The following is a 12,523-nucleotide window of genomic DNA, read 5'->3' as shown; positions in this document are numbered from 1 at the left end:
CCAGGACTAACAAGAACAAATTGATTCAGGATAACCAAACACATAAAGAGATTAAGGTCATAAATCAGACTATAATTTTTTTTAATTTAAAGTGAAGAAATAAGCCAGAATACTTCTGTTGGCTGATCTCAACATTTTCTTCCTAGTAGGAAAACCTACTCAGAGCATCCAGAACACATAGACGTTTTCCTGGGGTATATTTATATAGAGCGAGCAATTATTAATATTATACAACCAAAGAGGGTGGAAGGTATGTAAATAAGGAAGCTCTATATCCCAAATTGAGATGTTGAGTCTCATCATCAGAATACTTCTTACATTTTGTTCTGAAAACAGGATTGATGGATCTAACTTCCAACATAGAGAGAACAAAGTGAAACAAGATGCTTTGTTTCTTGGTGCTGGTGAAATACTAACGCACACAGCCTCTTAGTTCCATTCTGAGGAAAGAAATGCCCCAAATAACATTGTTTTTTAATCAGATTTTAAACTGTTGGCTTCCTGATAACATTTAATAGATGCATATTTATCAGCAGGCCACTTTTGAATCACAATTAGAATGAAGATTTCCAGAAGGAAGGCAAGAAGCTGACTTTCCTTAGATAACAAAATCTGTTAGGCTTTTAAAATTTTTTTCCATTCTATTAACACTCCCTTACCTTTTGCACAGATGGGGGAATCAAGGCTTAGGAAACAGCAGCAATAGGGGCCAGAGTCCGCATGTGAACTCTCTCTTCTAACAGCAAGCCAGGGTGGGGTGCAGGAACAGGGATTAGATTGACTGGCCTGGAGTCACCCAAGGACAATGTCACACACACACTTGCAGGGCAGAGCCAAGCCTGACCAATCAGCATCTCTAATGGAGGAATCCACTGTCATTGCAGCTCCCATCATGGTTAGAGACTAACCCTCCCAAATACCATCATAGGATTTTGGGAAATGGAATGGGGGGGTGGGGAAGTAGGGGTGTTGCCATTTTAAGTCACTGGCTTTAAACACATTTAACATATTCAACTATATCTTTCCAAATTCCCATTTTCACTGAGACCAAATAAAAAGTAAAAAAACTTTAACTGAATAACAGCAAGAGTAACCATCATCTCACAAGACTTGTAAAGAACACGAGATCATGAATTAAAATGCATTTTTGAATGACATGAAGTGCTATAAAATAATTACGCTACCAATGTACCAAGGTGATTTCATTGGGTTGCAATCTCTCAACAAGGAGCATAACCACCTCATTATCAGTGGTGAAAAAAGATAAGCTACAAGTTAGTTGGCTTGTTTTATAAAGGTTTACCAGAACACCACTAGTATCATTCTTCACATATTGCCTATGGCTGCTTTCAAGCTACGATGACAAAGTTGACTCTATGTGACAAAGACCTGAAGGTCTGCAGTGACTAAGGCACTCTGTGGGCCCTTTAAGGAGCAGTCTGTCTCCTGCTGAACCAGATGGCCACACTCTTCCCAGGCAAAGTGAAATAACAATCCTCAGCTAACACTCTACATTTTAAGCAAATCCTAAAAATGGTATCTCCATGGTTGCATGGACATAGAGATGAGAGGAGAATGTCGCCAGATTCTGATATGTGGAAGGGACACTTCCTTTAGATCATTGCCCCTTGAGTTATTAAGACCAATAGCAAGACATTTAGTACATAAATGATTAACAAGTGTCCATTCCAAACCTAACCCTAATCACTGAGAGAATAAAGCCACACTGTGCAAGATGGTTCAAACATGGCCCAGAGACCCCATACGTGCATATAGTTTTCATATTTCAAGCTAAGGATGGCCCAAAGGCAGCCTACCCTGCAGAATCATTCATACTGAGTGGATTCCCACGTCAGCAGCTTGTCCTAATCAAATTGGAACCCAGGGTAGGGATGAGCAAGCAGCCACATGGCTGGCTGGCTGCCTCCGAATCCACCCACCTGCTTGGTTTTGCTCTCCTGCTGTGTACTGGGTCCAACACGCACTAAGGCGGATGGCCCTGGCCCAGTTGGCTCACGCAGCCAACCTGCCCCCAGAGAACCATGCAATCAGGAAGTTGGCAGTCAGCACCATGGTTCAACAGACTCCATGAGCAAATGTCATGTTTCCCTTTCTGTAAAAATCTGCAAAAGGCTAAAGTCAATCATCCACACTTGCTGGTGAGAAAGACTGAAATTAAACCTTGGAGCCTAATTCTTTATACTCTTCCTGATGGAGATTACTGACAGCAAGCACAATGATGCTTTAAAATGTTACCCAAAGTGATAGTCAAGATTTTAGAAGAAAGATAGTTGCTCAATGGCTTCCTGATTTTGACTTCTCTAAACTTTGTAGAAATAGCTGGACAATAATTGGCTATTATAATGAATATTCTCTCCCCTTTACCTTTGGTTTCACTTAAGTAATCCAAAAATGAAAGTATCTAATATCCCTCCCTATCAGAGACCTCAAACTCCCACAAGTCCCCTATGAAGACCTACACTTGGAAATCCAGCCTAATGAATCTACAGACTCAGTAATTTTTCACCCTAATTATTGACATTGTCTTAGTAACAGATGCCCTATCTATAAACATACAAAAATATCACAATTTTACTGTTATGATTTTTTTTACAGCATTCAACTTACTCCCTTAACCTAGTTAAAAAAAAAATAAAAGCTTGCAAGTTAGTTATAACTCTGTTACACTATTTTTAAAATTAAAATTTTCATAACACCTAAAAACACTGCAAGCAGAAAGGTAATTATTTTACCCTTTGCTAAGGGCTAAATGGTGTTCCCCCCAAAGTTCATATAGTGAAGTATTCACTCTCTTAGCCAAAGGCTGAGGAAAAAAAAAAAACCCAAAATGTATTTGGAGATACAGCCATTAAAGCGGTAATTAAGTTGAGTGAAGTTAGCAGGTGGGTCCTAATCCAACGTGACTGGTGTGTCCTTAAGTACATGGACACAGACATGCACAGAGGCAAGACAATGTGAGGACACAGGAGAAGATGACCCGGATGACAAGCCTAGGGGGAAGGTCTCAGAAGAAGCCACCCTGCCAACACCTTGATCTCAGACTTCCATCCCTGAGAACTGTGAAGAAACAAACTTCTGTTGTTTAAACTACTCCATCTGTGGTAATTTACTATGGCAGCCCTAGCAAACTAGTACATTCCCCTTTTAACAGACACCTTTGTCATTGAAACCTATAGTACCTTACTCCAGTCTGTTTCATGGGAAATTGCCCTAAGGTCCTTGGCCAAGCTTCTTTCATACAGGTTACACAAATAAGGAGTCCTTTTCAGAATTATGGCATACTTTTTAAACATTAGAAATTATCATATGCTCACTTCTTAAAGAGTCTTAAACATTAACCACTGCATCACTATTACTTGAAAATTTTCTATTTTCTTTCCATATATAAAAACATGTCATTGAACGTTTAATACAGCTGTCTATCTTTAAAAAAAAATTGCCAAAATGAAATAATCTGCATACAGGAGCCTCCTTGGTGGCCTGGAGGTTTAATCTCAGCACTATCACCACTAAAACCTAAGTTCAATCCCCAGCCAGGGAGCTAACCCACATGGTGCAGTAGACCTCTCCTGTCTCACCTGCTGCTCCCCTTAGCAGTGTATTTCAGTCAATCCAGCTGTTCTGCTCCCCACTCTGTCTTCGGTGAATCCTCTCATCACCAACACCTTTGGCCTATACACCAGTCCTTCCATGCAATAAATAAATCTTTAAAAAATTAAAGAATTTGAATACAATGCTTTGAATTTTAAACACATTTTGATAGTCACTAAACTCTATTACATAGTAAAGGGAAATACGCTTAGAATCAAAACTTTAAATAAAGTTACTCTTTTTCTCTTATTTCATGACTATGCACAAAATTTGGTTCTTGATTTAAATTTTTCAAATGCCTAACAAAACCAAGATACTTTCACTATACTGCAGAGGAACTTCCCAGGTAACCTGCAAAGAGTAAGGTACAGATAAAAATATAACTAAAAAGGGAGACTAGACAGAAATCAGATTAAATTTCATACCAGAAAGCATTTTCTCTGTTGACTAATAAAAAAAAGCATATATTATAAAATACTAAATACTCTGAATAGTTCTAGAATGCTAAAGCTAGTTTTTTTTTTTTTTTTAAAAAGTCACAAAGTAAAGTGCGTTTTTTTGCCTTTAAGAAGAGTAATACAGGCGAGGATTTCATAAGGCCAGTCACATAGCAATTATTCCATAGGGATAAGGTTGTTTAAAGAAACAGGTGAGGATTTCATAAGGCCAGTTACATAGCAATTATTCCATAGGGACGAGATTGTTTAAAGAAATTCAAATTCTCTGTAATCTTGGCTAGTGTTCCTTGGAGGAGTGAAGATTAAGTTTTTAAACCATCACCTGTACCTCCACTACAAACTAAATCAAATAGTATTAACAGTTGAATCCAAGAATTTTCTTCATGAAACAACTTCCAACTTTCAAAACATTCAAAAAGTAAAATTCTTTAAAGAGCTACCTTAAAATGTATTTACAAATTGGGGCTTCCCTGGTGGCGCAAGGGGTTAAGACACAACCTATGAAGCTGTCCGCAGCCACTGCAGCACGAGTTCGATCCCCGGCCAGGGAGCAACCCACATGGTGCAGACTTCTCCTGACTTACCCACTGTTCCCCTCAGCTGTGTATTTCAGTTAGTCTGCCTGTTGTGTTCCCTACTCTGTCTCTGGTGAATCCACTCACCCCCCACACTCTGGCCTGTACCCCAGTTCTTGTATGCATAAATAATCTTTAAAAAAATGTATTTACAAATTACATGGGGCTACTTCTAGGCAACATTAGAGAAACTATCCATAAGAACATGTATCTTACAGTGAAAGTGAAGCTAACAGGCATTTATGATATCAGGACCCAGGTAAGCACTGGCCCTCACAATCCAAAAGACTTAGATATCTTTTCCAAATGGTAGTACTAAAAAGAGAAGGAGGGGGGTCCCCTGGTGGCACAGGTGGTTGAGCACAGTGCTGTGAAGCTGTCTGCAGCCTCTGCAGCACGAGTTCGATCCCTGGCCGGCTAGCGAGATTCCCACTTGGCATGGCAGACCTCTCCTGCCTCGGCCGCTGCTCCCCTCAGCTGTGTATTTCAGTCAGTCTGCCTGTTCTGTTCCCCACTCTGTCTCCGGTGAATATTCTCACCCTCCTGCACATCTGGCCTGTGCCCCAGTTCTTACATGCATGAATAAATAAATCCTTAAAAAAATTAAGAGGAGGGGAAGAAAATACAAAAACTGCCCTTAATTGTGACCATTCCATTGGCATTACAACAAGATTTATTATATATCTACTCCAAATTCTTTAAAAGGTACAATTCAAACCAGCTTTCTAGAAATTCACAATTTACAGTATAATAGTTTTAGAGCAAGGGCTCCCGGTTCCCTATCTGATTCTATCATTTACTCAGGTGTATGACCTTGGACAATCATTTAACCTCTCTGTACCTCAGTTTCCCCTCTCAAGTGGAGATAATAACAGAGCCATGGCAGAGGGGTGTTGTATCAAATTAGTTTCTCCATGTGAAACCTTAGCATAATGGCTGGCATTTGGTAAGTATCATATAATTGTTGGTGGTGACATGGTGGAAGAAAAATTCAAAAATCCATTCCAACCAGAGCACAGAGCACAGTAAAATGTCTGGTGAGGTTGAATTAAACAAAGCAATGAAAATTCTAAGCTAGGCAACAGCTAAACACATTTGAGAATTTTATTTACACAATTTTTTTTCTATCAGGCTTACTATTTCAGAAATTCCCATTTCTACCCATTTGAGCAGGTCATGTGTACAGACAAAAAGGGCAAAAAATTCTGTAAGGTGTTGCCTGAAAACAGCAGACCCTGTTAAGTACACATTTAATAAAACACCAGCAAGAACACTAGAGGCAAATCTTGTTTGCCAGAATACTGTGAACCGCCAGATATGCAGTAATGGCCCCTGATGACCACTCACCCAAAGACTGTCCAGCCAAATACATAAGTAGGGGACGCTTACAGTGCATGGTCCTTAATCCCAGCACGTGGACTGTCCACTCCACAGGCACGCCTAGGGCCTGCTTCACCCAGCTCAGCTCCACACGAATGTGTGGGGGGCATGGAGTCTGACAAAGACCACTATCAGTCACTTATTTTGTGCTACTTTCAATTGTAAGAGCTGTGGAGCTCTAGAGAGATTCAAACAATTCTATCTAGTCCTGACAACGCTCTGACTAAAATATATCCAATTTTCTGTCCATTTTCCTATCACCTGCTCATCTCTCACTTTCTTTTCTTTCCTCTAGAAACTGCTTATCATGTTTAAGTAAACAAAAATAAATAGGTTTTTCCAACTAGTTGCAAAACTCCAATGCTTAACAGCACACATTGCATTTCTGATCTAATCCCTACTTACGCACACAGCAGGATGTTTCTGGGAGATATAGACCAAAGTTGATTTTCCTCTCTGTCAGTGTCCTGAGTGTCCTTGGCCTACACTGAACACACAATACTTTAAGCATAAGTACATTTTCTCAGTGTTTCCCTGGCCTCTAGCTAATTCCTTACATATGGAGAGACTGGTTTTGCATATAATCACTGTTTATTTCCTTAGTACATTTTCTATCTCCTGCAAATGTGCTGCCAATTGTTTAAAAGCTTTCTACTTCAAAACGCAAGTCAATAGAAAAGATGGGAGAGACATAAAAAGTAAGAGAAAGGCTGCTTTCAAACAAAACTGATTATGGTGTAACCCAGAGTTTTTGAATAATGCCAAAGCCAGGATGCAAAGCCACGCTGACAAACATACAATGCACTGCAAATGGAAAGCTAATGAATCAACCAACAACACTGACATGTATCTAGAAAAAGCATTAGGTAATGGGGGTCTCCATCCTACTAAAGTTGCAAGATGATATATTAAAGGAGAAACATTCTAAATTCTACCTGATCCTTTATTTTCTTTTAAATCCCAATGAATGATCCCATTGTATTTTTTCTTTTTTATTTGAAATGATACTTTATATAATTACTTTACCCCCTCCTACATGCTGACAAGAAATAAGAAGGTTACAACAGTGACTAAGTAATATAAAGAATTATTCACTACTAAGAATCAACATCTTTTGGCTTAATCATAAATCAACTTTCAGGCAGTGTCAGACTTATTTGTCTCTAATTCAGGATACTGAATCCCTTCAAGACTCTCCATTGGTGAAAAATTATCCTCCTAAATGACCAACTAAGCATATATATTAAGCATAGAAACAAATCTGTGTCCAGTTCTGGAGATCTCTATACTAGTGCTTGTTTTATGTCTCTGAAACATTGTGCTGTGGGTGATTTATTTTACATCCATGTCGCCAGCCATTTGTTTATTCTATTGCATGCCATCTGTTTTTCAGTAGGGAGGTTTCAAGTTCTTCTCATTCCCTACCTCATATCCCACAGAAAACAATTTATAATAGACATAGATTTCAATCATTTGGATTCATGTGGAGTTGGGAACCTGAGCTGCCTTTCTTTTATATTTGGCAAATGCTTTAATGGGATTAGCAAATTGTGTTATTACAAAGTGCTTACAGAGACACAACACCTCTTTTTACAATGACAAATGATGTTAACAGTCTCATTTAGGGTGCTTAATAGCAGTAAGAAGATTTCACTAATGTTACAGGAAATTGCCCTGATAGATAATAAAGTCCCACCACAAACCCTGCTCCTATCTTTTATTTCTGAGAGCCAACAACTTTGTGGCTCAGGAAATCATGGGGTCTCCAGTGAGGAATGAGGATCAAGCTGCTCTGGCTTGAAGGGAAAGCTATCATTTCACCTGCCAACCTGAAAACCCTGTCTGGCTCTTACATCTCAGTCGCAACCTCCAAGCCCTCCAACTACGGTCCATACGGTCTATCTAGTCCAAATTCTTAGAATTGATGGCAAGAAACGTTTACATTACAAGCTCCAGCTCGTCAGCACCAATTTATTCCCATTCTACAGCCCACTTCAATTTCCTCAAAAGTAGAGTCAGCCATTCAGAGAAACTACACAGATGACATTTAAAATATTAATTACCATTTTTACGAGAATCCTTGCTGCTTTGGTAGGGAGGAGGTATCTGGTGGCAGGACCCGGCAGCTGTGCACAGTTCAGGACTGACATCTGAGGGCTGAGCAACTTCCGTCTCAAGGTCTACTTGACTTCGACTAGTCCTTACCGATTCAGAATCAGAAATATTTAGGGGGCAAGTGACATCCTGATGGCTACCTGATGGAGTTGTTCTGCTGAAAGTGTTAAGTGACATTTGTACTAAAGCTTCATTGATGAAGAATGAATTTTGATGACATAAACTCTCAGATCGATTAAGTTCCATGACCTGTATGAGAAAATACAGAAAAAGTACAATAATTTCTCTAACAACTTGCACAGGTTTTCATACACTTCACAGGTTTTATTTATTCCTAACAGAATTTAGCAAGCAAAAGTTTGCTAAATGAGGTTGAGAAGATTTTCCCCACTCCCTCCTCCCACACCCTCTTAATGAGCTAGTACCAGAAACGTCAATTCACTAAACACAGCATATCTTAAAAAAAATAAATAAAGCAGAAGTATTCTTTGCCATTAAAGTGTTTCCACTTTGTTTTGATCAGAACAGCATTTTCACTTTAGCTAAATAAAGTTGAAGGCTTATACAGGAGGTATTTGCAATAAATGTAATTTAGTCAATTTGAAAGGAATAAAGATGCCACACAGATCTTTCTGATAAGTTCTCAACTTTCAGAACTTTATGCCCTATCAATAAAAAGCATGTGCTCACACAATACAGAAAATTAAACTCCTGGGACACAAAGGATCCTCAAACATGGTTAGAGAGGGTGCGAAGAGAACAGACTCTTATAAGAGACTTTAACCTGCTGGCTGAGTCATTAATTAGCATACACATATGGTTAAGGAAGGGGATTTTGAATTTACTATGTCAAATTTATGAAAGCGAATACGCTTGGAATGACAATAGCATTATACTGACTAAATAGTGGACCCATAATGCACATTAATGTTGGTCAATTTACTAAAAAGTACATCTATCCAGAACTTGGGAGATTAAACTACGTAAAAGGGTCCTGTTCACAGCGAGTGTGGCCCTAGGACCCACCTCATAGAGACAACCTCACGCCCCATCCTCACACCAATCCAACAGGATGCAGGCCTTTCAAACATCCGCATTTCATGTCAACACGCACATGCATTGTCTCTGAAAGGTGTCAACCTCTGCAGCCTGCACACTGAGTAGCTCTTACAAGGTCTATGCAACCGGCAAAAAGACAGACATTTGGTCACCATCTCGGGGTCACCATCTTGTGAATGTCCATGACTAACCCAGTGTGAGAAGCTGCCTTACATGCTGCCAGTGCAAGCACAGAAGACCCCTACCTCCTTGCTTCCTGGAGAAAAGGCGGCAGGAAGGCTACTCTGCCGGCTGTGTTTCCAGCTGCACAGCAGGTGTTGCTGGGCCCTCATCCTCTCCCTCTCCCGCTCCACCAGGCGCTGGCCCTCCCTCAGTCGCTCCAGATTTTGCTGGTACTCCTGCAGCTGCTGGTCCAGTTCCCCACGGTTCCTGAGCAATAGCTCCTCCTGCGACTGGCACTCCCGCTCGCGTTCCTGCAGCCAGCTCGCCCGGGCCTCCTGCTCCCGCTGCTGCTGGTCGCACCTGCGGTGCCAGCGGCGCTGGTCCTGCTGGAACTGGTGCTGGAGCTTGTGGATGTTGGCCAGCTCCTCCCGCCGCTTCTCCAAGTGGCGGGACTTCTCCTGGTCCTGAAAGGGGCTCCCTCGGAAAGAGGGGCCAGAGGACAGGCTCTCCTGCTGCTGGAGGACCAGCTTGTGGATCTCAATGTGGCTGTCCTGGATGGTCAAGGCGGCCTGTCGGAGCAGAGGGGACAGTCAAGGCTCCCATATTCCATTCATTTGTGGGTGGGACCACTGCTATGCACCAAAAGCTTAACCACAAAACTTTCTCTTAATAATTCTGCGCTTCTTCCAAGGTACACCCAAAGACAGGCTTGGGTACTTTAAGTAGGCTGGTCGACATTTCCTAGCCATACAGCCTGGGAATTTATATACAAAAGAAATGAAGCACAAAAGCAAAGCACACCCCCTGTTTTGGAAATGTGGTTTGTGGCTTGTTGTTGGATAGTATGTAAGCAAGTCTTCTGAATAAGAATTCAGTACATAAATTCACAAGATCCTGCATTCCTGCTCTGCCTCATTCTATTTCTGAAGTCTCTCCAGTCAATAATTCATAAGAATTTTTAAGATTCTCTATAAACCTGGTAGAATCCTTTACTTGAGTCCCAAACCAGAAATTACTTAAGCTGTATTACACACATGGCGATATAAAAATAAAAGTCAACCACTTGGAGACCTTTGGTAAATAATTTTTTTTTTAATACAAAGCCCAAGAATAGCAATTAATAGCATATTTAGGAGACATGTAAGTGGTAAAGCTAGCCTTATGATTGCTATTTCTTTGTATTACAGCACGAAGGTCATGCATAAAAGACTAAGCTGAAATTCATTTGTTTAATAGATTGCTAACAGGAGGCTGGAATGATTAAGGGAAGATAGATCCGCTAAAGCCCAGAGGACATTACCAACCAGATTAAAAAAACATTTTGAGTTACGGTATCTGCCTATGAAATGTTTGGCTGCATCACAGGAAATAATTGCCAAAATTTGGAAGGATTCCACAAAACCAAAAAAGTCCCTATATATGCCCTTGGAAGCTTTTAATTTTAAAAGTTCCCATTTAAAGCACAAAGCAGCACAGAAGGGACAAATTGAACTGGCCACATACTGGGTATGTGTGTGTGTGTTGACTCATTATGAGAAATTATTGCTCTCCTAGGGATAAATACACATTTTTCTTTCCTAAGAATTTTTAAGACTGTACATGTAACAGATGCTGGGAAGACAGGGATTTGACCATTAGTTATTTGTTACATCAGCAGTCCCATAGGTCGGAAGGCTAAAGAACTAAGAGATATTTTATTTTATTTTTTTGAAATATTTATTTATACAAGCACTGGGTACAGTCAGAAGCGTGGGAGGGTGAGGGAATTCACCAGAGCCAGAGCGGGGCACAGAACAGGCAGACTGACGAAACACTCTGCTGAGGGGAGCAGCGGGCGCAGCAGGAGAGGTCTGTTGCACCATGTGGGACCCTTGCCGGGTGCCGGGGATCGAACCGGCGCTACAGAGGCTGCAGGCAGCTTCGCAGCCCAGCGCTCAACCGCTGCGCCACCAGGGGAGGCCCCTTAAGGGATATTTTAAATTGGTGCTTGTCTTACAACATGACTCGAGAGTGTATTTGTTGAGGCCTTTTGAAATAAAATTAGTATTTTCAAATTTGAAAATTACTTTAAAAGTTTCAAATTCACCTGAGTAATGTCTTTTTTAGAAATTATTATAAAGCAAACAGTGATTTTATCATTTAGAATTTAGACTAATTACTTTGAGCTTTAAATATGAAATAATAAGCACATAAATAATATACCATTCAAGACTCTGCTGACCTGGCCAGAGCAAATTGTAGACTGTATGTCACCAGCTAATTCTACTAAACCCCAAGGGCATCAGTGGAATAAACAACAACAAAAAAAATCCAGTATTTTATATGTCAAAACTATCATAGCCAATAACTCCCATGTAAGGGTTACAATTTGTACCATGAAGTATTCTTCGTTCTAATTAACACTTGGAATAAGAATGGTGACGTTCTCTTTTCTGCACAGGGGTAGAATTTGGATATTGGAGATTCATTTTCACACTTAAAGTTTTCACTCACACTTAGGAAAGAGAACAGCTCTGCTATTCAAGTTTAGGGAAATTCCTAATTCACTCTCTCAACCTTTTCTTGCTGGAATAACTCTGTCTTCTCTTCCTTTCTGCCTTGCCTAAATTTCATGTTGAATTATATTCTCCTGATAATACACAGATCAAATTTCATTTTCATCAGATTAGAAATACTTACATAAAAACTTTAATAATGCATTAGAGAGCCTGTTTCAAAAGAGAGACTGTGCCTGGAACAGAAACTTTTCAGAGCCCACAGCCTTTGAGCAGGTACAGAGCTTTTGTTCATAGAATCCACTACAGAATTTGAATTTCCCATGTTGCTTCAGTCTAATGTGTTGCAAAAATTAGGACATTTAGATCACCTGCTTTTCTGAATATTGACTCCACATAGGGCTACATTCAAATTACGAAAGACAACTTTGGAAGTATTTTCTCCAGGCAACACAAGTCATATTGGTCAATGTTTTCATCTCCCAAAAGTTAATGAACGTTACTGGAACTATATGCCTTCTCAGCTAATTTAAAAGAAATTTTTTTACATGATAAATTAATTTTTAAGAACATCTACTCCATTCCAGCATATCTAATGTGAGACACTAAAGGCATTCCCCCTAGATTTTGATTTAAGACAAGAATGCTGTCACCACCATTATTGACC

At 40.0% G+C, this 12,523-nt stretch overlaps 1 protein-coding gene across 1 annotated transcript in view; it reads right to left on the bottom strand.

The window, feature by feature from the left end:
* Nucleotides 1–12,523, bottom strand: part of LOC119260606 (rho guanine nucleotide exchange factor 28-like) — a gene marked incomplete at its 5' end in the record, with an annotated part of 59,785 nt that overhangs the window by 21,518 nt on the left and 25,744 nt on the right. The window contains 2 exons of the mRNA XM_037529584.2: nt 8,089–8,389; nt 9,445–9,930. Of these exons, the coding sequence (XP_037385481.1) occupies nt 8,089–8,389; nt 9,445–9,930 (787 nt within the window). The remainder of the gene's footprint in view (nt 1–8,088; nt 8,390–9,444; nt 9,931–12,523) is intronic.

Source organism: Talpa occidentalis, unplaced genomic scaffold (genome assembly GCF_014898055.3).
Source record: "Talpa occidentalis isolate TD23 unplaced genomic scaffold, MPIMG_talOcc4v2.1 talOcc4.6, whole genome shotgun sequence".
Lineage (NCBI taxonomy): Eukaryota > Metazoa > Chordata > Mammalia > Eulipotyphla > Talpidae > Talpa > Talpa occidentalis.
The sequence above is the reverse complement of the archived record's forward strand: the minus strand, read 5'-3'. Positions and strand labels throughout refer to the sequence as shown.